Source organism: Anomalospiza imberbis, chromosome 13 (assembly GCF_031753505.1).
Source record: "Anomalospiza imberbis isolate Cuckoo-Finch-1a 21T00152 chromosome 13, ASM3175350v1, whole genome shotgun sequence".
Lineage (NCBI taxonomy): Eukaryota > Metazoa > Chordata > Aves > Passeriformes > Viduidae > Anomalospiza > Anomalospiza imberbis.
The window spans coordinates 9,306,906-9,327,264 of record NC_089693.1 but is presented as its reverse complement, the minus strand read 5'-3'; the positions used below and the strand labels follow the sequence as shown (position 1 = coordinate 9,327,264).

The following is a 20,359-nucleotide window of genomic DNA, read 5'->3' as shown; positions in this document are numbered from 1 at the left end:
TTTGGTTCAGGAGGGTGATGGAAAGAAAGCAAGAGATAGGAGGTAAAGGGTGAGGAGAAAGTGTGTGGGGGTCATTGGAACCTACAGACAGACACTTTGATAGAAGCTTGTAATGTCTAAATGTGACAGGAGCAGGACATTATTGAAGTTAGGGTTTTTTGAAAGGTAATTGCTTAAATGTGCATTCATGGTAAGAGGTGAATAAAATTGAGTTTGTTACCTAAACCTCCATGTCATTCTCACTTCAGATGGTGCAACATTTTCCATCTTTATTGTAGTTAGGTCTGAGGTTGTGAATAGATGTCTATTTTGAAGATATTTCCTCCCAGCAGATTATCATCTCTCTGTTGTAGGCTACTACCCCAGAGCTCTGCTGATTCACAGGATTTTCTTAATCCTAAATTTTCCTTAATCTGTGCATTGCCCTGCTGCAGGAGCAATCAGCTGAGTTGGCCAAAGCAGCTGAGATGGATGAGCAGCTGCCTTTTACTTGAAGCAAGCTGGAAAGTGTGAATACAAGGTCATTCAATGGCATTTTAATGAGGATGGGAAACTCTTGCAGAACTGCAGTTATGACCAGCCAAATGGTACCTGCCACAATTTAATTTCATCACAGTCCTTATGGATGAAGGCAGTTTGGTATGAAATGGCTGGGTTGACCCAAAGTATTAGAAATCCCATAAAAATTGCTTTGGGAACAGATTTTTAAGGGTAATCTGAATGATGTGAGCAGCAAAGAACCTGTAAGTAATAACACCCTCAATCAGGGCAGCCAGATTTGTCTTTGCCTTTCAGACTTCATAGGATCTTAAATACAGGGGCTTCTTGGTCTCTGACAATGGTCGTAACTGTGTCTATGTGATCATGCAAATTAATTGCCAAAAGTATTCAATTTAGATGATTTAGACTATTTGAAAGTAAATTTATTCCAGTAATCAAACTCAGTATATTGAGTTTCTAACTTATGTATGAGAATAAAAGTTGAAATATATTTGCAGTTCTGATTTTGCACATGAACTTAAACCTTGAATAATGCAAGTCAATGTATTTGTATAATAAAGAATCCAGCAACCAAACCACCAGTAAACTTTGATTTGCACTAAGGCTGGACTCAATATTTTGCATTTTTAGTAGAGGTTAGTGGAATAAGAAAGACTTATGAGGATTTTTTTCCAGGTGGGAACATAACCCATGGACTGCATGTTCAGTTTCCTGTGGAGGTGGTATTCAGAGGAGAAGTTTTGTGTGTGTAGAGGAGACCATCCATGGAGAGATACTGCAAGTGGAGGAATGGAAATGCATGTATGCCCCAAAGCCCAAAGTCATTCAGACCTGCAATCTGTTTGATTGTCCAAAATGGGTGGCAATGGAGTGGTCTCAAGTAAGTTGAGAAGTAATTTGGACCTTCAGTCTTGTTTTCTAAGGAAAGCCTCTGGTCTTGTGTTACAATGTATTTATTAGCACAGGACTTTTAGAAAAATATAGCCCTGAAAGATAGTCAATAGTACTGGGAAAAGTTTGCTCTAAGCAGTTCTGCCTGATAATCGAAATGTTGATGTGTCTGTGTGGAGCAAAATGCAAATGTAGAATTCCTTGTGCCTCTTGAATTCCTGCTTTGCATGGAGGAGAAGTTAGAGGTCAGGCCCCTTTGCAGTCAGGTCATTTATGTCTCAGTTCTTGATAAATGTAGTATTTCACTGGCTGTAATAGTTAAAGGCACGTCTGTCTCAGGGGCTGGCAAGTCTGCAAGGGTGATTTTCCAGCATTCTTACCTTTCATTACAGTAACAATAGCCCAAGCCATCTTGTCCTGGCTGTAGTTACCTGATACAGTCAGGTCAGCACTCCTGTAATTCCTTAGTTCATCCAGATGACATCAGTGACACGAGAGTGTAGAAAACGCAGCTCCCCTCACCCAGCCTCGACTGAAAATCACCACTGTGAGAGTGCACTCTGAGTGCATAGCCACTTCTATTTCAGCCTGCTGCCAATCAGATAAGCTTCACAGAACCCCAAGAAATCACTTACATTCCCAAAACTTAGACTTTTTTTTCCCCAGCATCAACCTCTCCCTTATTCACCTAGCAATGCAGGGACAAATTCTTACATCTCTGTGGGAAAACTTCAGCGAACCCCTCATTGCATTGCATCCTTCTGAGCCGTGTGTGCGAGTGCAGCCCTGGGAGCAGCAGGCTGAGCTGCTTTGCTGTCTCCCCAGTGCACGGTGACCTGCGGCCGGGGGCTGCGCTACCGCGTGGTGCTGTGCATCGACCACCGCGGACAGCACGTCGGGGGCTGCAACCCACAGCTCAAACTGCACATAAAGGAGGAGTGCATCGTGCCAATACCCTGCTACAAGCCAAAAGGTAACTGGAATTTTGTCTGCGTCTGTTATCGTTTTACATTTTTGTCCAGAGAATTAAAAGCCCCTGGCAACCTTTTTTCAGAAATGCCAGAAGCTGGAATTTACTAGGATTTTTTTTTCAGTTTTGGCAGAAGCAAGCACTTTAATTACTGGTGCTAGGAAAAGTGCCCTGCTGATATTTTTTGCTGATAATGTGGCCAGACTGTCATGAGGTGAACGTGCCAACTGAATCTATATAGTCTGGTCAGACTGGGAAAACCAGAATTAATGAGTTTAACACAGGGAGGAGGAGTTGTTCAATAATATTTGAAATGGGAATGAAACTCCATGTGTATCACCTGGGATGTTCTTGTTTGCTTTAAATTAAATGTGTTGTCCTAGTGTCAACATTCTCAGTGTGACTCAGCAGCTCATTAAGTTATACTCAAACTACTTGCCTTTTTCCTTCTCTATTTCTACATATTTAAAACAAAGAATGGAGCTTAAACAGCATGTCAAAGTTTTCTAGTAAATTTTGTGTTAGTATCCTGTATAGCTACAAAAGCATTAGATCAATAAGCAATGTAAACTGTGAAATTCTAAGGTGATTAATGCTAACATCTATTTATTGCTTTGATTTTGGAGAAATTACTGAATGTTTTGGGTTTTTGTCCTCTACCAGAAAAAAGTCCTGTGGAAGCAAAATTGCCATGGTTTAAACAGGCCCATGAAATGGAAGAGACCATCACAGTCTCAGAAGAGCCAACGTAAGTACACTGCCTTTTACAGTAAAGAAACATTTCCAGTGTGTTTTACAGATCTCTGGAATGATTGTTGCTGTGCAGTTTGCTTTGACAGTTGGCCCTCCATGGGAGATGAGTCCTGTGGTGAGCTGTTCCTAATTTTGCATCTCAGTAAATTTGCTTCTGGAGCTCCTGTTCTGGAGGATACAGAGCTACGCTATTACAGTGCCCCTAAGTCATTCAGGATCTTGATTTAGCCTAACTAAGCCCTAATTAATGCATGTGGAGATGCTTCGGCAGAAATGAATTAAATAACATTAGTTTTATCCCTGTCCCATTCTAGCTGTTACCTCAAGAATGTAGTGGTGGTATTAAAACTTAAGAGGCACTTTGTAGGGTTGCCAGGATTTCCTTGGGGGGTGACACCAATGCATAAAGTGAGAAAAACCTGCTGATCTCTGTGCTTAGCTGCATCTATGGGGGTAAGTTTTGCTATTTTACATGTGTATATGTGTGAAATAACATCTGGATTTTGTGAGTCCTCTTAAAAACTGATGAGGTTAAGCCTTGCAAGTCCTGGGGATGAAAAACGTAACTTAAATCCAGCTACACTTGTTCCTGACCCTTGTATGGTAGGGCATCCACACAATTCCTTAAATCCCCTGTGTGCATTTCATACACACACACACACACACACACATTTATTTATATGTGTAATATATTCAATATATAGGCATTAAAGTATTTAAATTTCTAAAAAGTATTAGGTGAGATTTTGAACAGTATTTTATTGTACTGTGTTGAATTCTGCACTCGTTTCTAGTAATGTCGGTTTGAAATAATTTAGATGAGCTTAATGAAGTTACTTTGGTTTCATATTTTTCTGATAGCAGAGTGTACCTTATGCTTATTTTTCTTCTTCCATCAAGCTATTCCTAATTTTTGGCACACATGCAGCAACAGGTGTGACCATGAGTAATAAAATCTTTACACCTGCAATGACTCACAGAAGAAACCTCTTGCCAAACAGGTGTTTATATAGTTATGGTGACTGTAGTTTAAACTTTTCACTGCTCTAGCCTCTCAAGTCAAGTGTCAACCTACTGTGAGTGGTTATTTCACTCTCCAGATCAGTGGCCCTGAATTCAGGCAGGGTAGTAGCAAACATAATAAAAATAAAGTGTGATTGTCAAAGGGGGATGATGCAATCAAATGTGCTTTTAAAGTGTCAGGGTAGCAGAATGAAGGTATATGAGGTCACTTCTAGAGAGGATTCAGCATGAAGCTATAAAGAAAATTATCTCTAGTATTACAAATTCCTGCTGTGGCAACCATGAGCTAATGCAGTTTCTGGGGTTTTAGGATCCTTCAGCATCAGTCTGACAGAGCAATCAGGGAGGACTGGCAGGGACACAGCATTGCTGGTTCAGAGGAGATGTAGAATGTAACAGAGCTGAGCCGGAATCTGTCATGGGCTGCCTTGTGCCTTGTCCTGACAATGACAGCAGTTATTCTTCCTTCCCAGCTGTGACCCATATATTCCACTGTGGCCTTTTTCTTCTCCACTTACTCTGGAGACTTAGATGGTTTTCCTCTTTCATTCATGAGCCTCATCCTGTCCTTAGACTTTCTTCACAATTCCCAGAAGCATCTTCACCTAAGTCTGAAAGATTTCTCCAGCCACCTCTTGCTGACTCCTCTCACCACCCCCTCTGTGCTGAGGTGCTGTGCACCCCACTCTGGGGACTCTGGGCTCTTCTGGGACCCAGCTCTAACACTGTGGCCAGATTCCCCATGAGTTTCATTTTACTGTCTTCTGCTGCTAAGTGTCCACTGTTTAGTCTTCTGAGGAAGCTGGCAGGTAAGGGGAGATGAGAAATAGCTGATGCCTGACTTCATTCCTTTTTGCAGATTGTCTGTGGGTCATGTGGACAATAATGGTTTGCAGCCATAGAATTTCTCCATCAATACTTTAAACATCATGTCCAAACTGCTCTGGTACTTTCCAGCCAGAGTCAGATTTTTGAGGCAGGGATTAAGGTTTAAAGAGAAACTGTGACAATAAATTGCTTCTTCTTCCAGAATAAATTATAACAAGATTTCCCTCTGTTTCAGAACTGTTCAACTTTGTTTTCTGTAATTTAGACATGGCACAGTGATAACTCACAGCCCACCTCTGCCTAGCAGGAGACTTATGATTTCCTTGGTAAAATGCAATCACATCTAATTTTAGTTGTTCTCTTGTCATCCAAATTTAAACCACAATATGAAGTCTCAACTTCTAGTCCATCCTTTTATGACAACTTTCTCTCTATGCTTTTGTATGATGTTTTAGTTGATAATGAATAAGAGAATAAATGCAGCTGTGTTTTAGAACCCACAAGTGATGGATATGCCAAAAGTAGCTTGTGGAAGATAAATACTTCTGCCGCTGTGGTCTACCACGGCTGGTGTCCTGAATTTACATAGAGGGGGAATGTTCAAAAGCTTCTTTTTTTATTATTAGCAAAATAAAAAATTACTGTCCTTAAAGTGAGGCCAAGAAAAATGTAGGTCTGACCTTTTTAGTTTTCAGTTGTGGAATGTGATGACAGTTGATACCAATCATTATTTTAAATGTTCTTCCCTCGAGCCTTCTTAGTTACAGTGGGATTCACAGAGAAGCTCCAGCAAGTTTCTGCATCCTTTTTATTACTTGTAAGTTAAAGAAATAGACACCTCAGCTGCCTTTCTCTGTCATTGCTTAGGGAAAAACTAAAATACTTTAAAAAGCTGATATATTTTTTCAGCAATATGAACTCAAAGTGATGTGAAATGCAGTGTTTCTCATAAAGGTTCCCACTTATTGCATTGGAGTCATTTTCACAGACATGTCCCCACTGTGCCTTTGGTGATAGAGAATTACTCATTTCTCACAGCTCCTTCTCTGAAAATGGGCTGGTGATTTTGTCCTACACATTACCCTTGAGGCTGATAAAACCAGCAGTGTGACTCTGTCCAGAGCAGGCAAGGGTGGTGCTGCAGGGAGGGGTAGGGTGCCAGCACCATGGAAGTTCTGCTCAGTAAGAGCCAGCATTGTAGATGCTTCTTTAGACTTATCCAGGACCCTTGGTGCACTAGGACTGGACTGGAAATATTGTTAGAGCAGCCTTTTTTTCTCATTATTTAGGCAGTTCCTGTCTTAACTGAAAGCAAGAATTATAGTCATGAGGAAAATAAAAAATTAAGAGACACCATGTTTTCCAAATCTTCAGTAAGCTGCAGAGGGCTGTGCTGAGTTCAGTTTTCAGTTTAGATTTGATTTGGTTGAGTTGGACTGCTCTCTCCCAGTTTAATCATCATTAGTTTAGGTCACTGCTTCATTTCTCTGGTCATCCTACACTTGCTTTTACAGCATGTGCCAGGTGAATGCACATTTCCATTAGTGCTAGACTGATAACACTGCAGCATGGACATGCCCTCCACTGCATCTGAAGTGTCATCATTATTTATACCTGCTCAGATGGGTATAGGAGAAATTTAGTTCAATGTAGCATTGAGAAGAATGAGTGGGTAAAAAAGTTGATTATAAAAAGTTGTACCTGCTCAAACTTGCATTTTTCCATTTTCTTTTTTTTAATAAAAAGAGGAGTCTCATCTACAAACCTAGACATCTCAGAAAATTTCCAGTTACCACTCTCCTGTCCATTATAAATTGCTGATGATCTACAAAGCATTGTAGTACAAGTACTTTGATGCTCCTTAATCCTGACCTGAGATGACTCTGAGTGTGTGCCCACTGAAGGCAGACTGAGTTTTCTTCTGGGAAGTATTGTGTCCAAAGCATTACCAGGTGTATGCTGTGAATGCCAAAATGCCTCACATCTGAGGCTGGTGGAGTTTGCTTTAATGACCTGTCACAGGCTTTGCTTTTGCATGTTCAAGATAAAGGAAAAATAAAAAAAGCCCCATCTGCCTGAACTCAAAATTCACATAAAAATCAGCTCTCTGTGTTCAGTCAGTTCCTTGCTCTGCTTTCATATTAGCAGTCTCCACTGGCATCTGTTGAAAGTACTTAGTGCGACTTGAACGTGATCATCCTTGGAGAAGTTTTATAGTTTAGGATTTCAATAGGTAAATAGTCACATGACTAATTTAGCAAATGCCAAGGTACAATAAAAAGTAGTTTGTGTGTTCATTTTTTATCTTGCACGTCACTGAAAAAATACCAGATGCTAATATTCAACACAAAAAGCTCAATTTTAATATAAGCTTGTTATAAGACAGGGAAAAAAATGCTTAGAATTTTCTGAGTTTCTTTATAAATCAGTTGGTTGCTGAGTTGAAATGGTTACTGTGGTTCAAAATTTCCTTTAATTTATACAGGATTTCAAAAGAATGTTTTTGAAATACATTATTTTAGGAATGTTTAAATGCACTCAACTAACAGTACACAAAACTAACACTAATTTCTGGTATGCTGCTGTCATGCTTTTACCAAAAGAAGTTATTTCTTTCAGACTATAAACTTAGGTATGATTAGAAGACCAACTATTTTCAACTATAAATGTCCATCAATTTTATTTTTCCAATTAGGTACATAAGTATAAATGGACCTATTTTTTTTTTCACGGAAGGAGAAGAAAGTAATCATTCTGTTAAGCCTGTGCACACTGGCCTTGATCCAATAAAGCACTTAAGCACAAGTTTCCCTCTGAACACATTGTCATCCTGTTGCCTTCAAAGCACAGCTAATACACTTAAGTTAGGCTCATGCTTAAGCATTTCATTGGATGAGGGTGATTTTGCCACCCTAGGTAGTTTTCATGGCTGTCTTTGAAAAGACTGTGAGATGTTCCAGGATTAAGCTGATTCTGTCTGTTGGGGTAAGAGAAAGCCTTCCTTTGTGGCTTTTCCCACAGAACAGTCATTAGAATTTATACCAGAGGCATCTGGACGTTGATCCCCACCAGCTGTGCCATCAGACTCAGTGGGCTCTTGGGCTGTTCCTCACCTGGCATTTGCTCAGATTTCTTCACTGTAGGACACAACCATGCACTGTTTTGATAGCATCCTTCCAATAAACATCAATCTGGCCTTCTTGGAAGGTGCTCAGACCTGTGGAGGGATGAGCACTGGGAATTCTTGGTGTCAAGAGGAGCTGGGGATAGCGTGCCTTTTCCTGAAGGGTGGTTAGGACCAGTGAGCTCTAACAAAAATTCTGAGACAGCTCAAGGAAACGTTGATGGGCTTAGATATATTTATCTTTGTAGCAGAGCTGTAAAGCTATTCCATTAAATTCTCCTTAAAGAATAACCAGTTAATCTTTTAACCCCTGCTGGAAATGGGAATAGTCCTTTCCACAGGAAAAAGCCTCTTCTGGGGTGTGTCCCAGTCACAGCCTGGGTGACTATCTCAAAGACTGACTTAGAGTATCCTTACAGGTTATCCAGCCATCTGTTCTCCTTTCTTCTATTTGAGTCTCCCTCTGTGTATACTGGCAATAAATTATTGGCAAGATGATAAACTGTGCACAGAATCAAACCACACTGTTGACATTTTTCTGTGCTTACTGTGTATGTAGAGTGTAAATACTCATTTTTATCTTACACAAATGTTCTTATGTTTGTAAGGGCAGCTTTCCTGCAGTAAGGGGAAGATAATTCTTTATGAAAGATAAGGGCCAAATCTTTGAATCCTAATTTGGATCTTTCTTTCCAAATACATTTTTAACATCGGTCAAATTATCCTCCTATATCTCCCACTAGTGTTTTGATCATCAGCTACATTTGAACACATAATAAAGAGCAACTGCAGCCTTTTCATGGGGAAAAAAGTTCTAGGAAATTCTGTATTTGACTTCTTATCAAGTACACCCCAGAGCCACCCAGGATAACTTTATTAATGAAATCCAACCCCTTGTCTCTAGTGCCATTTGGAAAATGACTATCAGATATTAATGTGACCCTCAAAGTCAGAGAATATTATAACAAATTCATGACCTGTAAAACAAGATTTTATTGTAGTTCATCAGGGGCATAAATGCTTTCTAATAAAAATTATGGACTGTAGACTGGTTAGGCCTCTTTATTGAAGATGAGAGGCTGCTTGCAAGATTGAATCTGAAGAGCCTGCAGTGGTGTGCACTGGAAATGGCTCTATTTGAAAAGTGCTTCTCTTCTCTCTGGTTGCTGATTATTAGTATGACATAAGGTGAGGACCTCTCAGATTTAAGCAGATTGCAAATATACTTTTGGCATATGCCCAAGTCTGTGTATCTGAGGAGTTATTTTATATTGTACAGATGCATCTTCCTGGAGTTTCTCCTTTTTTTCCCAGTTGAAGGAGACTGAGAAAACATTTAGCTGTTTTCCTTTTTCCTCAGCAAGGATACAGCTTTCCTTGTTCCTCATGATTCTTTCTCCTCTTGTCCTACATCTTCTTGTGTGAATTTTGGTAAATGGTCTGGCATGTGAGAGTCAAGTGAGAGACTTAAGATACTTGATTATGCATTTTATTTAAGCATCAGTACTATGTATGTCTGCTCTGTGTATAAATACCCATTTATGTGTGTTGGCGGTGTTTTAGCTGTGCACACACAGGCACAATTCCATGGAATAAATGACAGTGCTGTGATGATCTGCAGGTTCATTCCTGAGCCCTGGTCTCCATGCAGTGCCACGTGTGGCAGTGGCATCCAGGTGCGTGACGTGAAGTGCCGGATCCTTCTCGCGTTTACTCAGACCGAGCTGGAGCTGCCTGAGGAGGAATGTGAGGATGAGAGGCCACCAACAGAACGAGTCTGTCACCAGGCATCCTGTGACAGTGATCCCATCCCCTACACGCCAGAATTTCCTCATGCTGAAGATGGTAGTGTGATTTATGACTGGGAATATATTGGATTCACTCCATGTTCAGCCACATGTCTTGGAGGTACCTTATTTTTTCTTAATTTATCCTGAGTTGTAAGAATTTGGCACTATTTGGTATTGTTCCATCTCCTGTTAGTGTTACCTTAAAGTAACTATGTTGATTTGTATTAAGACCTGCAGCTACAAGCTTTAACATATTTTTGGTTATCAATAGAGTATTTCAAATTACTTTCTTTCCTTCAGCAAACACTTATTGAGTAAAGTAAGGTGCAGGAAGTTGATACAGCAACTTGCTTTAGTCTTGCTGCTGCAGGAGTGTCAGCTGCCAGGCCCTCTGGTACCAGTATGTCTGATGCATCAATGGTGGAAATGTTTAGATGATCCACCTTTTCCTAGGAACCAGAAGTGTATGGTTTCAGAGTAAAAATTCCCATGCTTATTCCTTTTCTTCCAAAAAGCTGCCATTTGCTGCGGAGCAGTAGAAATACAGAGCTGTAATTAGGGAGACTTGCTTCCAGCCTGGGCGGCGTGAGGATCAAACGGGAGCTGGTTTGGGTCTCGGTGCACTGTATCACTGCCTGGGAGCTCTGTGCCATACATCTGTCTGCAAGTAGTTAGGCACATTCCTGCTTGGATGTAATCGAATCTCCCTGTCGTCGTAAGTACATGTTACCAGACAAGGCTGCTGGTGTTGCTACTACTTACTGTACTTTGGGACTGAACACAAGTGAGTTATGAAGTGTTAAGTGGAGGCAGTGGAATTGTGAACACACCTATATATGACAGGACTGCTGACATCAGTGGGAAGTGAAGACAGTTGTACCCATAGAAGAAATAAAAAATGTAGAAAAAGGGGAAACAGAAACAATTGGAAGTGGGGAGCGAGATAGAGCTCACAGACAGCAGCCTCCTTTGTGCTGTTCACCAGCTCAAAGCTGGAAGACACCAGCTGGGAGGGATGCCCCAGAATGGGATCAGCAGCATGGTAAGTGACTGATAGTGCCTCCTTTATCATTTAACACTGCTGCTTACTGAGGGGTTTGATCCATAGGAATAACAGCACCTGTGATCACAAAAGCTGGAACATCCTATTCCCTGCACTACCTGCAGTGGGCATCATGACTGGCTAGGGAGGAGAGACTGTAGTCCAAGTATGTTTGTAGAAGCATGAGATGGTAGTGACAGCTATTGTGGCTGAGTGACTTTTTCATATTTTAATACGAGAAATGTTTTTAGAAATGAGGAGATTGTACTGTAAAGCAGAAGCAAGCCATTCATTAATTCTAAATTTGTGGTTCTGGTATCTCAACTGATTTTTGTAACATACAACTATTTTCTTGCCATCTTAAATCCACTTTACTGCTTTTTAGCCAATGTCTTTGCCAGAGCTGTTCTAAAACTCCAAGGTTTTCGAACTTTGAGGGTGTCATCAGATATGTAGGGTGAAATAATCTCTAGTCTTTGCACATGTGCGTGTTTGCATTCTGCATCTTCAAGGGTGAGTCTGTCCTTGCAAAAGCATCCCCATAAAAACTTGCACTTGGTGTGCAGGTTGATGGTAATTTAAGGAGCAGTTTCATTGGAAGGAACTTCAAAATGACTGATGAGCAGAATCTTGTGTTCAGCTTAAATTTTGTTCCTGAGAGAGCTGAGTATGAACTCTGTTGTTGACTTCTGACCCTTTCATGAATCTGTGAGATTCCCTGACCCAGAATTGTCCTAAAGGTGTTCATAGTAATCTAACAATTTGTTTGCTATGCGGTAGAAATGACTCACTTGAAGAAGTTTGAAAGACAATATCTTGTTTGTGTTTTTAAGACTTCTTTGGTATCACTGGTACTGTGTCTAGACATTTTCCTTATGTGATGCTCCTGGGAAATGTGGGAAGTTGTCAGGGTGTTTTATCAATGAGCAGCTTCAGAAGCCCCCATGTTGCTGTGCTAGTTAGGTGATTTTTCCTTTCTATCAGCTCTGGTCTTCTGGCTGCCTTGGCAAAGGCTTTCAAACAGACCAAAAATTACCTGCCGATAAATAGTTTTAAGGGAACCAGACATCTCTTCTGTTTCCAACTCACTGCAATGTACTAGCTAATGATCTCACTGTCTACTATTTTTCCATTGTGTAGTTCAAAGGAGCTGATCCATTTCTGCTAAGTTTTATGTTCAAATCTCATTTCAATTAGATGAACTCTTTAGTTATAAGAAATAAATGTTGTCTGAGTTTGGAATAACCCAGTGTAATGTAAATTATATTGGGTACTTTTCTCTAGGATGTATGCATCTAGCAGTGGCTATTAAAACAAATTCCTGTGGATTTCTGTATCCTCGGAACTCCCTGCCCCCGTTTCTTGGTACTTAACTCTTTCTGAATGAGGGAAAATTCTGCAGGCTCTAAGTAGGCTGGAAGCTTTTATAGCAAATATTTGAGCAAAGTCCGAATCTCTCTTTCAGAGCTTGTCACTTGCACCTTTTTTTTAATCCTCACACAGACTAGACTTGTAATTCAGTCTCCTCTGGTCTCTCTGCAAAGCAGATGAAAAAATGCAGATGGAAACATTGGGTTTTTTGGGTATTAGACTTACAGAGAGTGATTTGCAAGGTGTTATCAAACATCATCTTTCCAGTTCTAGAGCAACAATCACCCCAGTCTCGGGTCACTTGTGTGCTTTCTGCACCAAACCTGTGGCTTCTTACACAGCATGTGAAGAGCCAAACAAGTTGAAGTTTTGAGAGCAGCTGAGTTGTTTTATGCATCTTAGTGTAATTAATGCTTCCTTCATCAGTCTTTCCATGAGTGTAAATAAAAGTTTAGTTAGTCATAGGCAGACATCACCTTTAATACCCGTAGGAAGCTCTGTAACCAGTCTGAAGCTTAAAGATCTGGTTTTTTATTCAGGGCTTGAAGAAATCCCAAACTGAAAATAAGCCAACTGTGTGCTTTGGGATCTCAAAATTTGCCTTCATTTTCCCTGAATGTTTTTTTTGGGGGGTTTCTTTGTTTTTGTTTTTGTGTTCTTTTCAATCTGAAGAACTTTGGCCATATGAGACTCCCAGATGGAAGTTTAATTTACATAATATCATCAGTAGGGAATTAATAATCATTACAAGAATAAAGAATATTCCTGAAGAAAAATGTTTTAGTTGTAATCTATAGCATTTCTTTAGCATTTCTTTGTTGTCAATCATTTACTACTCAACAATATTTTAAAGGGATGTTTTTCATTTTAAAAATCTCTGAACATTTTCTTGTTTAAATATACCTTTAGTTGCAAGAGGCAGATTTTGGTGGCTAAATGTAATTATTATTATTATTATTTATACTCCACATACTTCAAAAACGGTTATTTGGGCCACCTAAAGTCATTACATTGGCCTAAAAATAATGAGATGAAGCAATAAATAACATATGCACTTCCTGTTATTTCCTCTATAGCCTCTGTGGCTTTGGTAACTTCAGAATGCAGTCAAGTTGTGTTTTCAGGCTTTTGTCTGGACCATAATGGCTAAAAGTTTACCATTTTATTTACGAGAAACCTGAGATTCTTAGAATATTAATGGATTCTAGCCAAATTTAAGGACTCTAAGGAAAACAATGGCCATTCAGAGACTCACATATAAAGCTGAGAGAATTTGCTGTCAGCTTGTGTTGGAGTCACCTTGATACCTGGTCACTTGTGTCATTTGTTTCATTAGCTGCAGATGTTGTTTACTCTCTTACAGAAGTATAAAATAGATGCACAGAGAGGCTCAAGGATATGTAGAATTCGGCATTTCTTCTGAGTTATTTTCAGCTTATCGTACATATTTTTAAGAATCCACCAAACTGAGACTATCTGATGTAAAAAAATTTATTTCCTCTTCCAGGTATAGAGAATAGACCCACCTTTTTAATGTTTGCACAGCAGCTTTCCACCCCTATTTTCTTTGTGCTTCAAAAATGCAGGAAGAGAAAATCTGGGCTTAATTCAAGCATTTTGATCTTTTAAAACAGCTTCAAGCACTGTGTATTTCATTGCACAGAAAAGATTGTAGAAGAATGTAAATGTATGTGGTTTGAATGCTGGGTTAAAATAGAAAATATTCTGTTTCACTCAATAGTAGGGTAATTACTACAATAGTGCATCAGATTACTGTAAAAATACTTAATGCTCCCTGCTGCATACATAATGTTTTAGTTAAATTATCTACTATGTTTATATTATAAGCCAAGAAAGTCATATATATAAAACTTTGCTTGTTTGAATAATAGATTTTTCCATTTTCCAATCGACATAGAATAAGTTTATCAGTGATTGAAGTTCCCAACTAATGGAAAATTATAGTTTGGGGTGAGAAATCTGGTTAATTGTGAAGACATTTTGACAGTTAAGTTCAAGCAAATTTAACATCAATTAAGTGCAGTTATTTATTGAATGTAGTTCTTGAACTGAGAACGAAGGAACAGGAAGGGACTTCATCGTAGGTTTTTAACAACTCTTTAGTATCCATTTTGTACTTAGAGCATCAAAACAGGGTGCAAGTTTTCTTTCATTGAGGCCCCAGTGGGGAAGAATTGCTAATGCAGTTTGTGCTCTGTACTTCAGTCAAATGAAAAACACACCACATATCAACATTTTCTTATCTTAAAGTGATTAAAGCTCTGCAGGTCCTGCTGCAAGGCAGGAATGCCTTAATGAACTGCAGGTGGCAATTTGTAGACAGACCCCATCACCTGGTATGACATGCCTTTTGTCCATTTGGCTGGCCAGTTTAGCTTATATAACACCAAGATAAAAAGTTCCCATGACATTATTGCCAATTTAGATGGTCTGAGGGGAATTTAATTTCATTCCCCTCCTTTGTGTTGCAACCTGTTCCAGAGCAGAAGCATCACCTTGGAGCAGGATTTACTCACAGCAACACAAGGAGGTCAGCAAAGCTAAAGCTTGGTAGCATAGAATAGATTATGACCTAAAATATAGATTATATGGATGCTTGGCATGGACTTGATTACTTGTCTGGTAAGACAAATCTGCTTCTGTCGGAACCCAACTCTAAATGCTTCCTTCTCTCCTGTAGACAGTCAAATGTGCATTTCCTCTGTAAGGGGAAAGGGAAGCTGCTCCTGTTAAACAAACAATTGAGGACTGACTGGAAAGAAAGCTTTTTATTCTCCTACATCTATAACAAAAATTGTGCTTATTGTTTTGTCATCTTTGGACATTTTGATGCCTGTATTACAGTCATGGTATTTGTTGTTTAATATTTATTCTCAGCCTGACTAGTAAAGTAGTTTTACCACAACGTGTGTGCTCTACATTAACAGAATTATCAATATTTTGATACAAGGGAACTGAATAGGTTGTCAGTCATATTTAAGGTCAGGTCTTTTGCTCTATAAAAAAATTCATCACTTTGTAGATGTAGTCAAAACATTTATATAACAAGGTCTTTCTGAACTGCAAATGAGTCCCAGAGGGGATCTGGAGGTGTACCAGAGAGCCTGCAAGAAATTGGAATTTGTGGTGTTCTGAGAATTGCTACTGGTTTACCCCTGCTGAGGTGTTTGAAGTAGTTGGACTGGCTCAAGTGGGACTGTGGCCTGGGCTGGCTAATACACTGGACTGAATCAAAATTGTTTATAGATGGAGGGAACATCTTTGGTTTATGAAAAAATGACTGTGCTTGCGTACAGGAGAAAAATAGCGGCCTGAGGGTGGAACTTCCTGTGTCAGGTATTCCAGCCCACTGGAATTAGAATGGCTGGTGGTCAGCAGTGTCCTTACAAAATCACTGAAGATAAGAAGGAAAGGAATTTAAGTTGAAACTGACTCTTCAAGAGCCATTTTTACCTGGAAACAATATAGGTATTTTATGATTTCAGCTCTGTTGTTCTATAGGATTTGGATCATTAGCATTGCTTGTATAGAACAACCCAGATACACAGAATCCCCCAGGCACATCACAACCATCTTGTATTTTATGTGAATGTGAGTGAGCTTTGAAATTGAGCAAGGCTTTCATACTAAAAAATATGATATATAAAATTGGATAATTGCGTAAGTTTAAAATAGAAGTAGTTCACTGAATGTGTATTCACTAAGCTGTCTTTTCTAAAGGAAACTTACGTTTCATTTTGCTCATAGAAACTTGAGCATTAGTAATCTTCCATGCTTTAGTAATAAGATCCAGGTAGCAAGAGCTGCAGATCAGAAGGTGCCAAGAATGGTAACTAGTCAGGAAAGCTCTAGGCTGGGTCAGATTTGCTGCCTTCAGCAAAACCATTGCATCTCTTGGCCACTGAGAATGGCTGACTAAACATAGAACGTTTCTCCTGACTATAGCTTTGCAAGTTTTCTACATTTTTATAACAATTTTTGCAGATCTTTAGCTTTATATTAAAGGCAAGGTAAGTGAGGAGGAATCACTTTCACCTCAGTTTTGGCAATGGAGGTAGTAGTTGGTTTAGGGTCATTACAGAACCAGTAGATGCAGCCTCTGCTACTAGCTTGACAGAAAAACCTGGGGATTAATTGGCTTTCAGAGTGGCAGAATGTCAAATCATGACTTTTAAATATCACAGAAGTAAAGTTAAGGTATAATTCACAAATATCTTGAGTATTAAATATGTAAACTGTCTCTGCATTCCTTTTTGCTTGAGATGTTACTTTTAAGCCTGCTATCTAATCCAGTGCTTTTTTACTGATTATTATTCAAGAGCAAGCTTTACAGAAATCTCTTCCATCTTTCACGGGTGTTTTCTTTCCAAATGCAGGCACACAGGAAGCCATTGCCATGTGTCTGCACGTAGACACAAAGCAAGGTGTCAGTGAAACCCTGTGTGACAATTCCAAGAGGCCACCCCCCATGACTCGGACCTGCAACACGAAGCTCTGCCCCCCGAGGTACCCTGTAATAATGGAATTATGTGGTGGCAAAGGAAGGGTTAATGGGACTTAAATAAACATTGGCTTTCTCAGAAAGGGTTCAGATTGCAGGACTGTGGTCATGCTTTTGGGATGGAATTTCACTACTTCCGTTTTCAACAAGGTTTTGGGATTGGGGTGTTTTTTTGGTCTTGTTCACTCCTTTTCCACTCTTCATATCTCACTGGTGAAATAGGGGACATTTTCTGAAATAAATCTCTTCCATGTTGAATATCTGCCAGAGCCGGAAAAAGAGCCTTAACTCTTCTAGTAGTAGAAAGAAAATTTTGAAGATATTCCACAAAAGAAAAGCTGAGGATATTCACTTTTTCCTGAATTTCAAAAATTATGAAATTATGATTTAAAGGCACATTAATTTAATGCTTCTTTCGTAGCATTACTAAAAATGGGGAAAGAACAAGTCCAGTCTAAATCCAAGAAAATCTCTAGGCCATTTGATCACTTGAAAGGGCCGTATGTGAAATTTTGATGTGTGGTGACTTATTTACCCATTTCTGATCTCTGACATCCCAAAGCCTTTGCAAATTGTTTCTATGTGTTTGCAGAGACCTGCTCTTGCTAAAAGTAGGGAAGAAGTTAACAGGAACAGTATGTTTTATGGAGAACATATATGCATTTAAAGGAAGTTTTGTAAATATAAGAAAGGTCTATTTACATATTTACATTTATCAATGTAAACATCAGCAGGTTGCCAACAGGCTGTTTTTGAGACAAACACTGCAAAGGTAAATACTGGAGTAAAATTTGACTGAAAATGACCATTTATTACTTTATTGTTAATAAATTCTGCATTTGCTTGTTACCTGCAAGGTTTATAAATCCAATTTCTACTTTTGTGCGCCAGCCAAATCAAAGGGGTGTTTTAGCCACTGATCAATAACCGTGCCTGCAGCTGTGCTTTTTGCTGGGCTCTGTTTGGATGAGACTGTTCCTTCCCCAGCGTGAGGGCATTGCTAAAGCTGAGCTTCTGGCTGTGTTTTGGGACAGGTGGCAGAGCGGCCCCTGGAGCCGCTGCTCGGCGACCTGCGGGGTGGGGATCCAGAGCCGGGCCGTGTCCTGCCAGCAGCCCGGGGGATCTGCTCCTGCTGCCCACGAGTGCAAAGACCCAAAGCCGCATTCTCTGCGAGCCTGTAACCAGATTGATTGTCCCCCTGCTTGGCACGCTGAGGAATGGCAGCAGGTATGGCTGGGCCACAGAAAGTCTAAATGGGCTCCTCTGGCCACGAAGGCAGCTCCCTGCCTTCTGTGTGTGTTTCAACTTCCATCATTAGAACAAACGAACCCAAAAGCACTGCTTCAGACTCCTGTGCCCATGGGTAGTCACAGGATGAGGTGGAAGTCCTTGTTAAGATTTCAGAAGGCTGGATACCTTTTTTTCCATACATCATCTTTCTCCCTATGCTCTATAAACACAATAACCTTACTTTCTTTTTCTTTTTTTTTTTTTTTGATGTATTAACATGTGAGGGACATAGATTTATGCATAAGATGCATGTATTTCTCTAAGATTTCTACTTCATCCATGCATTCAGGTGGTACGTTTTACATTTGAACTCCAGTTCTCATCTCTGATATATTAAATATTTTAACACTGAATTTTCCATGCTGCTTGATTTCTCATTGAAAGTAGATGTCATTTTTCAAGAGCACAGATGTCCATGTGGTTGTAAATGCTGTATTTGATGCTCCTTAGTGTTCACGTACCTGTGGAGGAGGGATTCAGACCCGCAGAGTGTCCTGTAAGCAGCTGCTGACAGATGGAAGTTTCCTGAAACACCCTGATGGCACCTGCCAGGAACCCAAACTGCCAACTAGTAAAGCATGTGCAAAAGTTGATTGTCCTCCTCAGCTGGTCTTTGGAGAATGGTCCAAGGTGAGCAAGCCTCAATAATGGTGCAACAAAACCCTCCATTGCAACAAAAGCTCTGAAGATTTCTGCCTGGTAAATGAGCTGTTTGGAGCTGCCAGGGCAGCTGGAGCTGTCACAAGGCCTGTCCTGAACTAAACTGTGCATCCCTGCCTGCAGCCAGACTGATCACAGTCCCCTTCCTGGGCAGTGCTTCAGTCACTGAAGGACATTTTGAGCTATCAATAATTTCACGGTACAGCTTCCAAAAAGCAAATCTTTGCATTATTCTGGAATGCATCCTCCTCCTTTCCTGTTTAATGCAAGCTTGCTACCACTCCCCATTCAAAATTATTTAGAAAATTGAATTTATAAGCTGCAATTACAGTTTCATGCAATACAACCTAAGAGAGAGGGTTGAGAGACTTGCCAGAGACTGTTTAGAACCCGCTGAGTTGTTTCTCTCAGGTACGTGATCTCATTACTCTGTTTTGCCCATGGCTGGGCATAAACACTGTCATGTTATTGTAATTCATGACTTGCTTGCCTGAAAAACTGTCTGTCTTATATTCTTATTGCCTGGAAAAGTGGAGAGAGTTTAATAACTAATATAAGAGTCTAATAACTAGATAACACGAGGATTCCTATGATATAGAGTGTGTGTGCTCTTTCAGAACTAAAAAAAATTTTAAAAAAATTTAAAACCACCACAAAACAAACTACTTTAAAATTAGCATGTGTGGTGTGGAGCACCACAAGTTTAGCTTGACTGCGTCCTTCCTTTCACAGTGCTCAGTAAGCTGTGGTGTTGGAATCCAGAGAAGGAAACTTGCCTGCCAAAACCTGACAGCAAAGGGCCAATATGTCGCATTAAATGGATCGATGTGTAGTGCTCTGTCTCCTTCACTGCTTGTAAGGTCTTGTCAGATGAATGCCTGCAACAGTAAGTATGTCGCTTTATCTGGTTCCTTGCTGATTTGGAATGATCTATTTTTAAAGAGTAATCTGTATGCACATTAATTCACTCATCTCCCTATACTATCACAACATAACTTGGCACAAAGTGAGTGTCATAATTACTATACCAGTAATAACAGGATTGCTTTTATTTTTATTTCTACCACTCAAAAACAAAGGTTCTGGTCTCAAGAAGTACTTTTTGAATATATATTATGGTGCATACCTCTCACCCTCACTCTTATGCACATTTTGATCTGATTTTTCCTTTATAATTTACACTATTCCAACTAGGAAAAAAAAAGAAAAATCAATACATTTAACATAAATTACAAAGGACATTAGAAAAGATAAGAATCCAGTTCTGCCTTGTCTTTTCTCTGTATGTTTGTATTACAGTGGACATTTTGCTTAACGTGGTGGAATTCAAAACCTGAAACTCTGTGCCAGTGATAATTTTAGGTATAATTTCTATCTTTCCTTGTAAAAATTACAATACTGGCCTCATTAGCTGCACAGGGAGTGGTGACAGTACAGACATTCTTTGAAAAATCTGATGTTTTATTACTGTCTATATAAGAATCTTTTCAGAAGGATTGTCTATGGCAATTGTACAATTTGGGCACAATTGGGTTATGATACTGATGAGAGTTGCACAAATTGTTTAACAGCAATGGGAAAATGTCTCCGATAC

At 39.6% G+C, this 20,359-nt stretch overlaps 1 protein-coding gene across 2 annotated transcripts in view; it reads left to right on the top strand.

The window, feature by feature from the left end:
* Window positions 1-20,359, top strand: part of ADAMTSL3 (ADAMTS like 3) — a 177,417-nt gene that overhangs the window by 125,948 nt on the left and 31,110 nt on the right. Inside the window, exons 12-19 of one of the 2 annotated variants that reach the window (XM_068203801.1) lie at window positions 1,177-1,381; window positions 2,218-2,365; window positions 3,026-3,110; window positions 9,712-9,998; window positions 16,691-16,820; window positions 17,850-18,042; window positions 18,556-18,735; window positions 19,498-19,651. In XM_068203801.1, coding sequence (XP_068059902.1) covers window positions 1,177-1,381; window positions 2,218-2,365; window positions 3,026-3,110; window positions 9,712-9,998; window positions 16,691-16,820; window positions 17,850-18,042; window positions 18,556-18,735; window positions 19,498-19,651 — 1,382 coding nt within the window. Of the gene's footprint in view, window positions 1-1,176; window positions 1,382-2,217; window positions 2,366-3,025; window positions 3,115-9,711; window positions 9,999-16,690; window positions 16,821-17,849; window positions 18,043-18,555; window positions 18,736-19,497; window positions 19,652-20,359 lie in introns of those variants that run through there. The other variant, XM_068203800.1, reaches the window with a different exon arrangement.